An 18,081-nucleotide genomic window follows, 5' to 3' on the forward strand; every position below is an offset into this window, starting at 1 on the left:
GCAGGGAGGATGATCTGAATGTGCCCATCCTGACCTGGCTGAGCCTCACCTGCTCCTCCAGCTGCTGCCGCTGCTTCTTCGCCTTGCTCTGCTTGTAGTAATCCATGATCATCATGGCTGCATATATTTTCCCAACAGTCAGGTCAGAGGCTGGAAGCATGAGAGGGAACAAAATGGGGTCACTTGTGTTGTAAGAGAAGGCACCAATGTGGATCATGGGAAGAGCCCTGCTCTGGGATGCCTTGGTGACCCTCAAACTCTTCTCACCATTCCAAAAGAGAGAGTGCTGAGCACCCAGACACTCCCCATGGACATTAAATAGATATCATGGCTTGAAATCATCATCCTAAGCCACCAAGGCAGATGTCCTTATCGCATCATCAGGGGTGCTCAGCCTCCCTCCCTGCTATGCTCCAGAGGCGAGACCATGGCTTTGGCAGGAGTAGATCCCTTCAAACTGGGTGGTTTTCCAGAGAGCTCCCAAGCAGCCAAGCAGAACAAACCCTTTCCCCACTTCTCCTTGAGCTGGGGATGGATCTGGTCAGTCTCCACCTCTCTTTGGGAAGAAGTTGCTGTGGGTATGAGGGGAATTTGAGGGGAATTTGAAAGCAATGACAGACCCACAGAGACTCACTTTTTGGCATGGGTACCAACAGGTCAAGCATCTTCTGGGACAGGTGAGGCCAAATGGTCAGGATCTCCTTTTGAAGCTCAGAGTCCAACTGCTGCCAATCTGCACCACCTTCAAAAGCAGGGAGCAAAGATGGCCCGCACACATCAAACCTTGGCACCGGGGTCCAACCAACCCCCCCTTCCCATCCTGAAGTTCCATCTCAGCATCCATCTCTCTGGGCTGGGAGGGCCATCTTGCATCAGTGAGCCTGGTCTCCTGCTCCCACAGGGAAACTTTCCTACCATCCCCTCCATATGTGCCTCCATCTCCCCATCCCCTACCCTCCCACTCGAAGCTGCCACCTTCAAGCTTGCCTTGGGTCCGTCTCTGCAGCTCCAATCCTACTCCAGCCCACACACACCTGCTGCTGCCCCACTTTCTTTTTGCTGGTGAGCAGATCATGTGCTGGTGGACGAGCAGCTCCGCTTGGAAAATCCTGAAATGCTTGGATGTGCACAGAGAGCAGAGCTCTCTGGCCAGGGACTTTGCTGAGCTTAGGATGCCCTGGGATCATCAGAAGCTGTCAGCATGCCCCAACAGAATCACCCAAGCAGCGGGCAATTTGGGTGAGCTGTAGGAGACCCAGGTTCAAATCTCTGCTTTGTCTAGAGTGGCTTGAACCCATCGTTGTTGTCTGAGCACTGGGCTTGGGATGATGTCTTACCCTGTGTTGGGTTTTCTTCCAATAGCTGAGCTGTTCCTAGGGGATATTTTATTGAAATTGCCATGTTTCTGCAGGAAGTTTTTGATCTGATGAATCACAGCCTCTCTGGCAACAACAACAAAGCAGGTTCTCCTGCTCTGAACATTTTTATCTTCCCTGAGAGAGAGAGAGGTTTCTTTCTCCCACAGCCTAAGGGAGCCAAGCACATATTTTCCATCCTTGGTTTGGCTTTTTATGTGGGGACGAAGGGGAATTCTCTCTCTCTCCTCCATTATACAGTGGACATCAAGCTGCTACTTTTCTCTAGAAACAGCTTCTACCTCTTCCCTTAAGAAATAGAGAATTTTTTTTTAACAGAAAGTGGCAGAAATTTGCCTGTTCAAGGTAAGGAAGAAGGATTTCAAGTTGAGTAAGGGTAGATTGAGATTGGATATTAGGAAAAAATTCAGAAAGTGCTGAAGCCCTGGAACAGACAGCCCAGAGAAGCTGCGTATGCCCCATCCCTGGAAGTCTTCAAGGGATGGGTGGTGGAAGGTATTCCTGCCCACGGCACAGGGGTGGTACAGGATGATCTTTAAGGCTCTTTCCAAGGCAAACCATCCTGGGATTCTGCAAAGAACGATGGTCGCTCTGCAACCCTGCTGGCTCTGTCCCCTCTCTGCCACAGCCTTTACCTTTGGCAATTTTGATGTCCAAGGCCGTGCGGATCAGTGCCATGAGGGTGGAGGTGAAGTGGACTGTCATGTCCTCGGCCACGGGCATGTTCATCAGCACCAGTCTCTGCGCAAGAGAGAGAAGAAAACAGCGGACGGAAAACAATATCGAAAAACACATCGACCAGGCTGGAGGAAAAGAAATTAAACATTAAACAAAAGGGAAAAAAAAGAACCAAAAATTAAAAAAAAATATAAAAAAAATAAAAAGCAACAAAGAGTGTCAAAACAGCACAGCCAAAAAAGAAGGGCAAGGATCACCCCGCTGCCCCCCCCTCCCCCCCGGCTCCTTCCACCCCAGGACACCGGCTCACTGCCTTCCAGGGCTCCTCCTGCACCCCAGGAACGGCCCCTGAGCCCCCCTCCCCACGGCACCGGGGCTGCCACAGCACCCCCTGGCACTTTAGGGAAGACACACCTGATCCATCAGGGATGTGGGCATGTGGGATGTGCGGGAAGGGGAGATGGGCTCAGGTTTCCGTTCCCGGGTGGTTTGGCTTTCCAGCTCTCAACCCTTCCCACCTGGGGCAGGGGAGAGGAGGGTCCCTAGCCTTCAGGGACTTCAGATCGGCTGGATTCGTCTAGCATGCTACATCCTGGCACTCCCTTTTTGCGTCTTTCAGAGATGAAGTTTGCCAGCACATGCAGGGGAGGAGGTCCAAATTATCCATGGGTGGGGAAGGGAAAGGAAGGGAAGGGGAGGGTAGAGAAAGTGCAGAAGGAAAGAGAAAAGGGCAACCAAGGCAGGTTAGATACGCCATGCTCCTTCCCCACCCTGGGCAGGCGGGGTGCAAACCAAAGTGACCAGATCCACTTTCCAGAGAGTATATTTGCTTTGTGAATACCTTGGGTCAGCCCTTCCCTGCCCATTGCTTTTCACCCGGCTTCTCACATCCCTTTCCTGCTTTCAAGCCTCCCTTTCCCCCCTGGAAGAGTGTGATGGTGGACGTATGCTTGTGTGAACAAACACGCGAGAGCTGGAGAGGGTGGAAGCGTGTTTGGAAGTGTGCAGGAATCCCTTAGTGCCTTCTGAAAGGCCAAGAAAAACCCCAATTTCCTCCTGGACAACAGATCCTCCTGTAGCTCTGGGCCTTGCCCTGGAAGCTGCTGCCCTCAGAAAGCCACACAACTCCCATGGCACATCCTCCACGCCTTCCCACGCTCCTGATCCGTGCCTACGCAGCCGGGACCTGACTTACAGCCACCACTCTGCGTGGGACAACTCAGAGCTGCCTTTGGAAGGCCCCTGGCTCTGCCTTGCACAAGCAATCCCTGGGACAGCCTCTGCTGATGGTCCTGGCTCCTCATGCACGGCAGGCCTGCTCCTGCGGGATTTGGGATTCGCCCCCAGTGCCCACCTGCTTCCCATCTCCAAGGGCTTCTGCACCAGCTGGGATGAGGATGGTTCCAAGCCCCTGGGGACAAACTCCTAAGGACATTTCACTCTCCTGACTGTGCTACAGGGTTGCTCCTCACCTCACCTCCTCCAGCCCTCCCACTTCCACACTACTGCTGGTCCTGCCCCCCCTTTTCCCCTCGGAGCTGCGAGTGACCACAGCAGCATCAGTGGAGACCAGCCAGAGTGGCCAGGGCTCTTGTGGGCACACCAGGCCCCCCAGGAGTGAGCCAAACACACGTTGGACACCCCGACAACTTCCCGGCTTCCCCGGTCCCACCTCCCGCAGGCGCCCCGGCTCTTGCTCGGCTCTAACCCCCAGAGAAGGAAGGGTTGATCTACCTTATAGGCCACTTTGGAAGGACATCTCTTGCCGAGGCCTAGCGGTGGTGACATAAGAGTCAGCATTTCATACATCTCAGTGTAATGGATTCGGCCACTGCTCATGGAGGGGGAAGGGGAGGGAGGGAGATGCAGAGAGAGGAGGCATTCCCAGAGAGCAGAAAAACGTACAAACGAAAAATAGTACAGGAAAAACAGGAGAGAAAAAAAAAAACAAAAAACAAAACAGAAAAAAAAATCCAAAAACAAACGGACAAACAGGAAAAGAATAGGAAACCCGTTAATCAAGGCAAATCATACATGAGAGACTGTCCTGATGTGGATTTATAGCACTGCTCACACAGACCCAGGAATGCTGGCAGAAAGCAACTCACCCCTCTCCTCTCTGCTGCTGGCCTCAAGCGCCTGTCTCGCTACCAGCCTGGGACGACTCCTCTGGTCTCAACCCCTCTCCTAAAGCCCTCCAGCAGCCCCCACCTCGTCCCACAGGTTCCAGGGCTGTGTGCGAGTGGTATAAATCAGATACACGGCACTCGAGCCATGGGTTATTTGAGATAAGGGTGGTTTGCACCACAGTGCTCTGTGGCCTCCGGAGCGTCTTCCCTCCCGGGGGTTGCCTGGTATTGCTTGGCATGGCCACCTAACCCATAGCCAAAGGCTGTGTATCCCCAGCTCGTGGGGTCTATGCAATTGGGAGGCAGCATCTTGCATAGAAGGCAGTGGGCCAGGGTCACTTGTCAAAGGAAGATGCCCAGTTGCTTCCGTCTGGCTCTGCGGATGGACCACTTTCCCACCATGCACCAGTGCAAAAGGCATGCTGAATCAGCTGGAAAAAAAAAACCAGGAGGAAAAGTCGGGCATGCCATGCTCCCGCCCTGGCTCTCTCCCACATGCGGCTGCAAGTTCCACCAGGTTGGAGTTTAAAGAGTCTCAGCAGAGGCAGCTGTTTGGGCCTTCCAACATTGGGGCTCATTTGGGCTTCCCACAGGAGCAGTTAGGGCCGGACACACCCCCCCACCTTGCACTCCTCTGTTCCATCAGAACCTGCCTGGGATTGCTGAGCAAAGAATGCCACCAAAAATGGGCCACCTGGGACTACCCTCTGCCAGGCTCGGGTAGCTGGGCTGTGTCTCCTTCTCTCTGCACGTCCACATCTCCCAGGGATCCTGGGCTTGGTCACCTCTTCTTCCCCTCTCGCCAGGCTCCCAGCCTGCACTGCAAGGTTCAGGATGGTCACAGGGCAACCTTGTGACACCAAAGGCATCAACCCTCACCGCTGGGCAGGAGCCCATCTCAGCTGCTGTGAGATGGCCTGTGAGAGAGAGCACTGCCAAAAAAAATCAAGCATCCCCACGGGATCTTGGCTTCTTCCCTAGAATGTGCTAAGAGCAGCATGGAAAGAGGAGACGAGATCTCCTCAGGATTTGGGAACAGCCCCCTGGTCAGAAAGCCCCCTACCAAGATAAGTCCTGACATTTCAGATGTGAACAGAACTGGTGACAGGAGCTGTTTGGGGTGCAGGCACAGAACGGGCTGGGCCAGTCACATCCAAGAGATGGTTGGTAAAAACACTGGAGAATGATAAGCAGGGTGATCAAGAGGAAATACCCAGGAGTCCACAAGCAGCACCTTGGCAGAGCTGGATGCGCACCAGCTCAGGGTGAGATGACTAAAATTTTCATGTGTTAATTCAGTGCAAAAAACGAAGCAAGACAGTGATCTTCCAGCCATCCTTCCTTGAAAGGGAGAATTTTGAGGAACCCAGCACAAAACAGGCACTGCCTTTCATACTCCACACAATCAAGGAGGAATAGAGTCCATGAAAGGAATACTTTGCTTCAGTGACCGAGAGGGATCACGTGAGAGCTGCACACTTTGGTGCTCCTCAGAGCAGAGGTCTTGGAGCTTTCTGTGCCCAGACACCACTTCCCCACAGAGTGAAGCACAAGCAGGCACGTGGAATGCCATCCATCTGAGCAGTATGACTCCCAGGAGCTGATCCAAGAACAGGCACATCCGGGATGGGGGATGTGACCCATCTATCCGTGTCTGGACAGAGATGTGACCCACGCCTACAGCTCAAGGTGGCCTGTAAACCACTAGGGATTAATGGCCCTGAGAGAAGCCTGTGAGTGGCAGAGGGGGAAATGTGGGAGACAGGACATCTGTCCTCCTGTGGTTAGGAAATAAGTACTGTGCCACACAGGCTGTTAGGAAGGGAGCACCAGGAGTGCTGTGAGAGTAGATTCAGGAAAAGTTGATGTCCACAGTGATATTATCTGTGGAGCATTCACCTGGCAGGCAGGGCAGGCTCACTGAACTGAAGGGTGTGCAAGCTGACTTAGCATTTTGGGATCTGGCAAGATGCAACAACCACATGGAATTTTTTTTTTTTAACATCTTTTGGGAGTTGTTCCAGAGCAATAGTTACCCCTGAAAACCACATGTTCTTGAAATATCTCCTGCACAGGGAAGAGGAGACCGAGGTAACACAAGGTAGAGATGGTGATGGTCTCCCCCGCAAGACAACAGAAGCTGTTCTTGGTACTCTTTGCTTCTGCCTCTCCTTGAGTTTATCCACCTTCACCGTTCTGCCCATCCACAGTCAGCAAAAATCTGATCACTCAGAGACTCCCTCTTCCAAGGAAGTATTACAGGTCCCCCTCTGAGCTCCAGGTGATCCACCTTAGGAGATCAGCATCTCCCAGTGCAGCCTTGTTGAGAAGGGCTCACCACTCCTCCCAAAGGTGTCTTTTGCCTGCAGGGACCTGAGCACGTGTCCTCAGCCAAGCTGCCATCTTTTGTTAGGGATGCAGCAGCAGAGAAGAGTGGAAAGACTCCAAGGAGCCCTTCCAGGAACAGATGACCCCATCTGAGATTCTTGAAAATAATCTCCTGTTCCTAAATACATCTTCCTAAATGAGATGACCAATCATCAAAAGAAACCTTGTCTTCTTTGCGCCATTTTGCCTCTTGAAAAACAGTCCCCACGTCCAGCTGTGGAGGGTGACAGAGCTGTTCCAGGGGTGTGGAAAAAAAGCCTTTCTGATGTTTCCAGAAGGATGTGGTGACTACACCACGCTGCCTCCTCCTCTGCAGAGGCAAGAGCAAAAGCTGGGGTTGTCTGAGTTCCCTCGTAGACCTCAGACACCATGAGGGATGCAGAGGAAGAGCAAGCTCTGTAATTCACCCTTTTGTGCCCTGGGCACAGACAAAGGTGTCATGGCACTTCAGAGAATGTGGCAGGTGCAGGATTTTGCTCAGCTGTCACCCCAAAATAAAATTTAAAAAAACAACCCCCTTGAAGTCAGAGAGATACAAGGAGACCAAATTGCTGTCCTGGACTCATTGCCAGCAGCCAGGAACTGAGCTCAAGGGAGAGAAGCTGCCAAGCTCCAGAGGTGTGCCATGATGTCACCATCTCCCAGGCTGATCCAGCAAGTTATGTGCAAGACTAGCCAGAGTCCTGCTCCTCAGAGACACGGTTGTTTGTCCTCCAAAGTGCCACACTTGGGCACAGGCTTGTTTGGTAGAACACAGCATCCCCTAGGAACAGGGGTCACCCTGGCCTCCTCATCCTCCCCCAGCCCTCACTGTCCAAACCAACAGCAAAGACCCCAACATCCTCCAGCTTTTGCTCCTTCCTGAGGAGCAAACCCTCCCCAAAACCTCCCTGTCCCACGGGAGGTGCTTTGAGAAGTCGAGCAGGGGCAGTGGTGTTTGGCCTGGCGCCCCTCAGAGCTTTCTGCATGGGTGGAACTGGGGCGGGGGGCTGGCTGGGGGGCACAATTTGTCAAAACCCACCCCAGGAGGCTCTGGGCCCCACTGATGCCTCCCCTGGAGGGTAACAGCTGCTGGCTCTGGGAGGCAGTGGACCTCTTTAAACTCGAAGGAAAGCAACGTCAGGGTTCCCTGGGGAGGCGCGGTGGCAGTGGAGCGGGGGAAGGAGGGGTGGATGGTGTGTCCCGTGGCCAGGTTGTGGCGGAGGACTGGGAGGCAAACCTTGCACGCCACCCTGTAGGGGCAGTTCTCTCCTAGGCCCAGAGGAGGCGAGATCACCCGTACTAATTTGTACATATCCTTATACGAGATCCTGCCGCTGCAAAGGAAGCACAGGTGGGTTAATAGGACACTGAGAGGGTGGAGAGGAGAATGGAGAGCTTAACGGGGGGGCACTGGGGCCGTCTGTGGGGCAAGACCCCCAGCAGAGCACAGCTCTTCTCCTGGCTCTGTCAGACCCAGGGAGGAGAAAGCTGTGGGCATCAGCTACTGCCTTTTCCACCATGAGAGTTGGCTCATGTCTCCTCGCACTGTCCCCTCTTCACCCTGGAGAAGGATAGTTTCGGTGGTGGACACCATCCCATGATCTTTGCTCATCGTGCCCCTGACCCCTGCGCCTGGTGGGAGAGGGCTGGGATTTTAGAGAGGGTGAGCCTGCAGCTTGGTGGAGTTCTAACCCATGGAGTTGTGCCCCATCACATCACCGGAGCCCCTGTCCTCACACAGCCAGCTCTCTGAGGCCCACGAGGTCCCAGTGAGGTTGGCAGCTGAGCCACTTGTGCCTCCAAGATCTGGGGAACCTGAGACAGGGAGGGATAATGTGACCAGCTGCTGGCTGTGGCCCCTGGGGCTCTCGAGTCCAGTCCTGTGCTCCGACCACCAGCCCAGCTCTGCCAAGGGTGCACATTATTGGAAGCAAACCTTCCCAAACACACACCCCCCGTTCCTCCCACAGAAGCCCATCTGCCCAGAGCCGGTGCAGCCATCCCAGGATACAGCCGTATCCTCCCGCACCACGGAAACAAGGAAGCAGCCGAGGCAAGGAGCTGGCAGAAGGGGGTGCAGGATGCTGAGCTCCCCACTCTGCTCCAGCCCAGAGCCCTTCAGGAAGCAGGACTGCGTGGGGTGGAAGTGCTGAGGTGCAGCTGTTGCAACCTCCTGGGCATCCTTGGACAAGCTTGGAGGGAAACCACGCAGGGAGGCGAAGAGCGGCATCACCATCCTACCCGGCGCCTTTGCCTCTGGTTTCTTTCTCCTTGCTCTTCTCCCATCCCCTCTCCATCACTGTCCAGAGATGAAGAACCAAACAGAACCCAACCATCTGGACAAAACCCATCCCTGCTCCCCCCTGGTGCTGGATGTTCTCCCCATGAGAGCTGCGTGTGATGGTGCCACTGTTGGGATGTGGTGGGAGCTGTTGGGATGTACTCACCCATGTACTCACCCCAGCACCAGGCCAGGGCTGCCACCACTGTCTCCTGTGCCCCCTAATCACTGGCTACAAGCATGGCTTGCTCAGGAATCAGAGGGGCATATGGCATGGATAGGACAGCTCAGGCTTGTTTTACAGTGGCTCCTGGGCATCGAGGCCACCACCATGGACGATGAGAGTGAATCAAGTGCCTGGCATGAAGAAATCCTACCAAAGAGCCACCCCACAGCAAGCAGCTGGGTGTTTCACTGCTCCACCTCCTCTCCTCTCTCTGGCTGGAGCTGATATTTGAGATAAAAAAATACCTTGGCTGGGGCTGGTCTCTGGAGGGAAGGACATGGGGGGAAAGAGTCTCAAAAAGGTGTGTGGTTGCCAAGGGGCTCTTGAGTTGAGATGGCACAGGCCACCCAGCAGTGGTGGATGACAGCTCCAAAGAGTCCCTGGGCTCTGGAAGGAACCACACGAGGCACCCTGGTGGTGCTGGGGCTGAGTGAAGGGCAAATACGTTCCCAGAGCTGCCAAGGGTCCCCCATTGCTCTAGGGGTGCTCGATGGTCTAGGGACCATCCGAGGAGGAGGAGCAGTGGAGAGCAAGGCCTCTGCAGCAGAGCCAAAATCTGGCTACCTAGGGTGTGTATTGGCCCTGTGAGCCCACCCCACTGCTAGGAAAAGGCTGCTGCCTCCAAATGGGAGCCCTGTTCTCCAAGGTCCTCATCAGCAAGGGCAGGAGTGCAGAGACAAAGCCCTCTCATTTCCAGAGGGGTGAGTGGGCTGGGCAGCACAGAACACAGCTCCTCAAACACGTCCCAAACAATGTCCTGTGCGAGTGGTTTGGCAGGACCCCAGCAGATCCCCATGGGTGGGAACAAGCCCCGCTCAGGCCTGCTCTTATCAGGAGCTGTGGGTGCTGGGGACCAAAGGATGGAGCTGGTCTCAGGGCACAGGCTCCCAGCTGGTGCATGGGGATGGGAAAGGAGGCTGAGAGGGAGAGATCTGCAGACAGATCCCTGCTGGGTAGGGAGGAGAGGAAGAGCAGGAACGTCCAGCGCTCAGGATGAACACCCCATGGCAAACTGAACATCACCTAAGACGCCTGTGCCACCAACCAGTACAAGAACCAGCTGCTGCCCTTGTAATGACCATGGATGACAGCAGCACATCCCTGACTATCCCAGACATCAGTGAGAACTACCATTCCAGTGGGAGAACATAGAGAGCCTGGTTTAAAACCAGCTCTGGGAGGTTTCTTGGGAGACAAGGACCTAGCTACATACCACGCTGCTCGGTCATACTCTGCCCAGATCCTGACAAACTCATCCAGATGGTGAGGGCCCAGGATGGAGGAATCCCGTGTCAGGTATTCAAAGTTGTCCATGATGACTGCCACAAACAGGTTGAGCATCTAAATGGAAGGGGAAAAGGCAGAGAGAAAGGAAAGTGGGGGGAGAAGGAGCAGAGAAGGGAAGGGTGAGAGAAGAGTCATTGTGGGAAGGTGGTGGAAGATGACCTGATGGCTGGGGTGCTGACAAGGGGGATCCCCAAAGCCCTCAGACCAGGCAGCTCACCAGGAAGGAGCAGAAGAAGATGAAGGACACAAAGTAAACATAGGCCAGGTCGGTGCCGCAGCGCTCATTCTCATTCTGCCCGGACGTCGCCGTTGTGTCTGGCTCACAGCCTTTGCCCTCCAGGCAGGACAGCATGATCTCCTGCCACGCCTCTCCAGTGGCACTCCTGTTCCCAACACAGCCTGTCAGCAGCTTGTGGTGGCAGGGGACGGAGTCAGGATGTCCCCCAGAGAAACCTCACCACCCCCTGCCCAAATCAAACACATCTCTGGTGTGCGCAGGAACATTTCCCATGGCTGCTCACCTGAAGAGGAGCATGAGGGAACCCAAGAAGCTGCGGAAGTTGTTGTGCCTGTTAATGTGGCTTTCCTCATCTAGTTTGATATTGCCAAAAACCTACAGAATGGAGAAAAAGGGCTCAGCTCTTCAGGCAAGACCTCATCAGCCAGGGAAGCAGCTGCACGTTCACACTGCCATCCTTCAAAACATTCAGGGTCAGGTTGGACAGGGCTCTGAGCACCCTGATTTAGCTGAAGATGGCCCTGCCATGGGGTTGGACAAGGTGGCCTTTAAAGTCCCTTCCAACCCAAAGCATCCTCTGAGTCTGCGATTGCACGAAAAGTACCCCAGCAAATACAGGCTGGTGCACAGCCAGCGTGCCAAGGAGCTGGTGCCAGGCAGCCATCGGGGAAGGAGACTCTCCTCTCCTTGGCAGGGATTTGCTGTGGGTGGCAAAGGCTGCGAGAGGCTGAGCTACCATGGAAACAGGAGCATGGAGGGCCTGGGATCAGCTGAGTCCAACCATTCCACATCCATCCCTCGATGCCATCTGAGCACCCAGCAACCCCAGCTATGCTGGAGGTGCAGAGACAAAGCCCCACCATCCTGGGTGGGTGCTGGACAGTCCTGGACACTCCCAGGAGCTCTTTCCTTGGTGGAGAAATGGTCTGTGATGTTGGGGCCAGGCACTGCAAACAGTCTGGTGGAGAAGGGCTCAGGGAGGGAAAGACAGACTCCACCAACCCCAGGACCAAGAGAGGCAACAAAGATCAAACTATGGACAATATTCTAACAACAACCCTCAGCCAAGGCTGTGGTAAGACATACCGAACATTCGTAAAGTGCCTCAAATTGGAAAAATGTGCTGTTATTACTGTTAAATATTTATTCCCCTTTCCCTGAACCTAAAAATACACCAACTGCAGAGTATTTTTTTCCTGTACAGGTTTTTTGGAATGTGTAATTGTAGAATATTTTCTGCCTCCAGCTATTTTGCTCAAATAACGCCCACAGACTTTACTGCTTGGGGATTTGTTCACAATGGTGTTAAAAAAAAAGATTAAAGAAAATAAATCTAATACTACCACCCGGCAGGGAGGTGGGCTGAGTCAGATGGCGGCTGTTTAGGAGAACACCTGGAGCCGGTGCCGAGGTGTGTAGGACAGGGTGCAAAAACCAGCCATGGCACTGGAAGATCCTAAACAGCAGCACTGCCAAGCTGCACAAGCCAGGGGCCTCTGTCACCCCAAAAACAGCTCCTGTCAGGCGTGGGGTACTGCTGGAGGCAGTTCATCAGGCTGCTCCACATCCCCAGTGCTCATCGTCGAGGATGCTTTGTCACATCCCCAGCGTGGGATTTAGTCACAGCAGAGGCGAGCCAGCCCTGTGGCATGTGCAGGGTTCAGCTCACGTGCCTCTTATTCACCAGCTGGAGCCGGCGAAGCTGACACCTCCCTGTGCTCTGCAGGCCCCCCATGAGCTGGGAGGTCACAGCAGGGCTCTAAATGTGACACCCCAACAGATAAGATGGATGGCAGATGCGCAGCTGAGTCCCCGAGGCCACATCTCCAAAGGCACCAGATGGGAAGGCAGTTGTGGAGCTTGACTGAACAAACCCATGGCAGTTTCCCTAGGGCATGCGGCCCTGCATCTCCCAAAGAAGCTATTCCATCCTCAGCACCTTCCTGGCACTGTGAGTGAGTGCAGCAATGACAGGCAGGCACAAGGCTTGCTCCTGAGTGCGATACTGGGGACATGCTGGTGTCACCGTCTCTGCCAGAGGGACACACACGGACACATCTGTCTCACCTGCATCCCAATGATGGCGTAGATGAAGAAAAGCATGGCAATCAGGAGGCAGACATAGGGGAGTGCCTGCAAGAGGAAGAGACGAGTCATCTCACCTATCACAGGTCCATCCCCAGCGGAGTACAAAACACACAGGTGATCTGTGCTGATCCATCTCTCCTACAAGGCCTTGGGAACAGCCCATATTTGGGAGCAACACCACATCCCTGTGGTCTGGGAAGAGGCCAGAGCACATGAGACTGACCTTGAAGGACTGCACAAATGTCCAGAGCAGGATGCGGATGGTGTAACCCTGGCGGAGCAGCTTGATGAGACGAGCAGCCCGGAAAAGCTTCAGGAAGCTCATGTTGAAGCTGCTGGTGTTCACCAGCTGGGAGGAGATGAGAGGGTCAGAGGGAGGTGGGAGCCCCCACCACCACCCCCACCCTGTTGCTCCCAGCCCCTGCTTCACCTTGGTGTCTGTCAGGATGATCTCCGTAATGCTGCCAATGACTGTGATGAAGTCAAAAATGTTCCAGGTGTCCCGGAAATAATTCTGTGAAAGAGAGTGAGAGAGGGAACATGGATTTGAGCTCAGGATTGGCAGGTCTGAAGCGCACAGGGATACAGGCCAAGGCTGCTCATGGACATTGGTGGAGATCTCGCAGCCCATTTGTATGCAGCCATGGTCCGGAACATCGTCCTGTGTCTGAGACAATGGCAGACCTGAGCATGTCTGCAGCAAGCAGCTTCTCCTGGGAGATGATTCATGTATCCAACAGACCACCCTGGCAAATGGGAGCAGGAAAAGTAGCCACAGCCTAGGTCAGGCTGCAACAGCTCGGTACATTGACCCTCACAGCCAGGAGGCTGCTTTGCCCTCCTCTTCACAGACACCTGGACACATCTCAGCCCCTGCTGATTTGTGCGGCAGCTGGTACAAGACCAAACATGACTCTGACTGGTGCTATTGGGAGCAAGGAGAAACCCTTCTGATAGTGGACTTTGTCTCCTATAAGCAGCAAAAAATAGCTGAAGAAAAAGCAATCCCATGGTTTCAGATCCCAAATGAGCAGCTGGGAGCTTGAGGACTGTGAATCAGTCAGGCAGGTCTCACTGCTGCTCAGGTCTGGTCCAGCTGGTACAGCCCAAAGATGGAAGTGCACCAGCAATTCCTGACTTGTGGGGATAAGGGAGCACAGCCACTGCAGCAGCAGTGGGCTCTAACAGAGTAGCAGCACAGAACTTGCATGGTTCTGGCATAGAGCAAGACAAGAAGTAAAGCAGCAGTGTGGCTTCCCCCAGAAGCATCCAGCACTGGGAAGTGCAATGAGAACCAAAGGATTCCAACCCAAAAGCAGCTCCCATGCCAGGATCCAAAATAAGTAGCAGCAACCTCACATTATTAACACCTTCCCTCTGTGATCTGTGAACCACCAAAGTCCAAATTAACACGCTTATATGGAACAGGAGCAGGCACTCACCAGGAAGCCAAAAGCGATGATCTTAAGGATGCACTCCAAGGAGAACACCATGGTGAAGGCAATGTTCAGGTACTTCAGGGCCAGCTCATAGGTGTATGGAGCAGAATAGTACTGATGGAAACAGAGACAGCATTAGCCAGGAGGGGGCCTGCCAGCCTCTTGGCTGATGACTGTCCCAGCACAGACCTGACATGGCCTATGCTTGCTGCCCTGGCTGCCTCCAGAATTCCTTCCTTTCTTCACCCCTCCCTCAGGACAGGCCTGTGGTGGTCCATGTCCCTTGCCCTGGGGGCATCAAGAACATCTCCTCCTTATTCTCTCCCCGCCTCTCCCAGGGCAGATGCCACTTTTTCTAAGAAGGGAGCACAGAAGAAATCCAGATCTGCCTGAAGTAGTTGAGAGGTCTAAATAATTTGGGTCATTTATTTCAGGAAAGGTGCCACCTCCTGTTCGGGTCTTGTGTTGTTACAAGCAGCTGCACCAAGGGAATACACACACAGACGCTGTCTCAAAGCATCTCCACAACCAAAACACCCTCTGCTCCCATCCCGATTGATCCTGCTGCTCCAAAGAGGACAGCCTCACTCTGACCACCAGCTCACCTTCATCATGAGCACCACAGTGTTGAGAGCTATCATGGCCATGATGGTGTACTCGAAGGACGGGGACACCACGAAGTGCCACACGCGGTACTGGAAGGTGTGTCTGTTCTGGGGCATGTACCGCGTCAGGGGCTTGGCGCTGATGGCAAAGTCAATGCAGGCCCTCTGCAACAAAATAACACCCATCAGACCCCATGGACACCTGGGAGGTGCTGGCTGACGCAATTCTTTCCTTCGTGATCTGCGAAGGCAGCTGGGTCATGGGTTTTTTACCTTTTCAATAGCAAGGGAGTTCCAAGCTCCAAAATTGCTAAAAACCCCATGGAAACGTCCTAATTTCCCCTCCCCTGACCATACCTCATTCTTCTCCAGGCTGCACTCCTCCATCATTTTGTCTCCTTGCTCTTGGAACGTGATGATGATGAGAGCCACGAAAATGTTGACGAAGAAGAAAGGGAAGACCACAAAGTAGACGACATAAAAAATGGACATCTCCATGCGGTTGCTGCGGCTGGGCCCGCGGTCCTCCTCTGTCACATCCACCGAGTGCTGCAGCACCCTGTGGGCAGAGAGGTGAAGAAAAGCAACCGGGGATACATCCACCACTTCCAATGGGACCCAGCTCTGCCTGTCCACGCTTGTATAATGATGAGGTAAAGCTCTGTCCTAATCTGCTTTCATTTTTTAAATGGCTACAGCTTGTTTTATGGAGCTTTGCCTCATCCCTGATGGAAAATGGATTTTCCTGTGCTCTGCACACAGAGAAAAAAATATTACCCAAACTCACAGGAGCACTTAGAGAGGCCCAATCCTACTGTTATCCTTAATATTGACCTAAAATATATCTCCAGGCCACGCACAAAAGGGATTATCCATCATTCACTCCCTAAGGAAGAAGCCAACCCCAGCCACTGCCCCAGCTTCATAGTGGGGCTAAAAGCTCTTTTGTGCTGGTATAATTTGTTGTTCTCTCCACGTCGCTGCCCAGCAGCTCCTCTCTCATTCCCACTGGGTGTAACCTGACAGGGATGTGACCACCCCTATTCAAGGGGACAGACCAAGCAGAATACTCACTGGGGCCACCCCTCGCCAGTGGACACCGTGAACAGGGTGAGCAGAGCCCAGATGATATTGTCATAGTGAAACTCGTGCCGCTTCCACTCCCGGCATTTCACCTCCATCTTGTTCTTCTCGTGGTCCACATAGTTCCCTCTGCAAGGTTGGGAGGGAGCAGTGACCTTGGGTTTTTGGGTTGCCAGAGTATGGGAAGGTTTGAACTCTGGGGGCAGCGTGGGTGTGTGCAGGGGAGCATCTGGATAACAACCATGAGGAAGAGGAGAGAGAAGGGGAAAGTAAAACAGAAGAGAGAAGGAGGAAAGAACAGGAGCAAATTAAGGGCTCTGCACCCCACAGAAGGATGGGCCACAGCACTGGGGACAGGGCTCACCCCCACAGGAGCAACTCATGGCCAAGGGCTTAATGGGGAACCACAGCAGACATGACCCAGCACCCTGCCCTCGCCAGAGGGGTCAGCAGCACCAGACGTACTCCACAGGGCACCTACATGCAGTCCTTCTGCGTGTCCTTCGAGCTGTCAGTGCAGTAGAAGAACTTCCCCTTGAAGAGCTGCACGGCGATGACGGCGAAGATGAACATGAAGAGCTTGTAGACAATGAGGATGTTGAAGACGTTCTTGAGAGATGTCACGACACAGTCAAAAACAGCCTGAAAGGGAGTGCAGAGTTCACTCTGGGGAAGCCACAGACCTGGCAAAGGGCAGGACCAAGACCACGCTACTTGCTGGGGAAAGAGGGAAAGAGCTGAGCCTTCTCCCAGGCCAAAAGGTGTTTTGTGAATGAGGTTGACACCCAGAGTGCCCATAGCACACGTGTAGGCACCATGCAGCCCCTGAGACAGCACCAGGGATGGACCTTTGTATCCTCAGTGTTCTCTGCAACCAGGGAAGCAGACAGGGGACCATCCTAATGATGCAATTAGCAGCACTCAAGACTAATTAGTGAACACTTCATCGTTTTGCGTCACCCTGAATAACAAGGCAGAATAAATACATCTGCCTGCCACAGCAGCATGTTCCTTAGTGCTCTCAGCCCTGGTTCTCACAGCACTCAAGTGGGGATTGTCCTTATCCCTGTTTCATGACGAGGACAGGCACTTCCAGAAATGAACTGACACAGGCTGACTCCATCCACTGATCAGGAAGAAGAGCTGGGGTCAAACCCCATGTTTCTGGGGTGCCACCCTGGGTCTCACCAATCAGCCAAACCACTTACAAGTTAAAAAAAAAAAAAAGGCTTCCTCAGTCTCATACTCTTTTTTGGCTCTGTACCCCATCAGCTAAAGTAGGGAAATTCATAATCCTACCTGTGATGCAGAATTAATCCCATTTTTGAGATGGGAAATCCCTCTCCAGTGCAACACCGTGACAGCACAGCGCATAAAACCCTGAGCTGCTTGCGACCTGCTCTGGTGGGAAAGATCAAAAACTTTGGAAAGAGATTTGAGCACTCCAAAACCAGGGCAGCCTATTTTTCAGGAGAACATCTGGGCTTTGCTCCCTTTTATCCACTCAAGCCCCACTTTCCCTAGCAGAGGAACTACTTCTGGATACCTTGCAATGGTCCAGGCTTGCTTCTAAAAACTCACTGCACCTCCAGACACGAAGCAGCCTGAAGGGTGTTGTGGTTGCGGACAGGGCTCCTAAAACCCCCCAAAAGCTTTGAAAACAACTTGTTTATTGCTAAAAGCAAGTCACTGTGGTGGCCCCTGCTGCCAGGGAAGAGGAGAAGAGGATGTAAGGCAGGAGATGGAGCTCATTACCTTCAGCTTGGGCAGTCTCTTGATGGTTTTCAGGGGCCTCAAGACCCGCAGCACACGGAGGGACTTGATGGTCTTGATATCCCGGCCCTTGTTGGTCCTGCCACATTGGAGGGAGGCACATGCACCCAAAAATGGAACAGAGAGACAATAACCTTGTAGACCTGGGTGCCCTGAACTGTCAACAACACCCCCCCAGCACATGTGAAGATGGGAACAGCAGGGGCACAACCATTGCTGAGTGCTCAGCCCACCTAAACACAGCTCCTCCAACACGCACGCTGACAGCCGGCAGAGATGGAAAGCAAGGTAATCCTCTCCTTCCCGGGATTAGCACCCTTCCAGTGACCTTAACAAACCCCTGGATGTGGGAAGCAGTGCCAGGGCTGGGACAGGCAGTACCAGGAGGTCTGCAGGGCACAGGCAGCACAAGGAGATTTGCTGCCCTCCTTCAGGCACACACTGTTTGCAAACGGGGCTTGCATGGGGTCACCACCACTGCAAACCATTTCCTACCAGTTGCAAGAAA

General features: G+C 53.6%; 1 protein-coding gene across 1 annotated transcript in view; it reads right to left on the reverse strand.

Moving 5' to 3' along the window:
- CACNA1E (calcium voltage-gated channel subunit alpha1 E) overlaps window positions 1-18,081 on the reverse strand; it is an 89,180-nt gene that overhangs the window by 6,620 nt on the left and 64,479 nt on the right. The window contains exons 27-42 of the mRNA XM_062497716.1: window positions 17,556-17,652; window positions 16,282-16,442; window positions 15,792-15,929; window positions 15,075-15,276; window positions 14,718-14,882; window positions 14,116-14,226; window positions 13,104-13,187; window positions 12,897-13,022; window positions 12,653-12,718; window positions 10,869-10,960; window positions 10,565-10,730; window positions 10,274-10,401; window positions 3,789-3,885; window positions 2,012-2,117; window positions 635-742; window positions 50-150 (exon numbers count right to left, since the gene is read on the reverse strand). Coding sequence (XP_062353700.1) covers window positions 50-150; window positions 635-742; window positions 2,012-2,117; window positions 3,789-3,885; window positions 10,274-10,401; window positions 10,565-10,730; window positions 10,869-10,960; window positions 12,653-12,718; window positions 12,897-13,022; window positions 13,104-13,187; window positions 14,116-14,226; window positions 14,718-14,882; window positions 15,075-15,276; window positions 15,792-15,929; window positions 16,282-16,442; window positions 17,556-17,652 — 1,948 coding nt within the window. The remainder of the gene's footprint in view (window positions 1-49; window positions 151-634; window positions 743-2,011; window positions 2,118-3,788; window positions 3,886-10,273; window positions 10,402-10,564; window positions 10,731-10,868; window positions 10,961-12,652; window positions 12,719-12,896; window positions 13,023-13,103; window positions 13,188-14,115; window positions 14,227-14,717; window positions 14,883-15,074; window positions 15,277-15,791; window positions 15,930-16,281; window positions 16,443-17,555; window positions 17,653-18,081) is intronic.

Source organism: Cinclus cinclus, chromosome 8 (assembly GCF_963662255.1).
Source record: "Cinclus cinclus chromosome 8, bCinCin1.1, whole genome shotgun sequence".
NCBI lineage: Eukaryota > Metazoa > Chordata > Aves > Passeriformes > Cinclidae > Cinclus > Cinclus cinclus.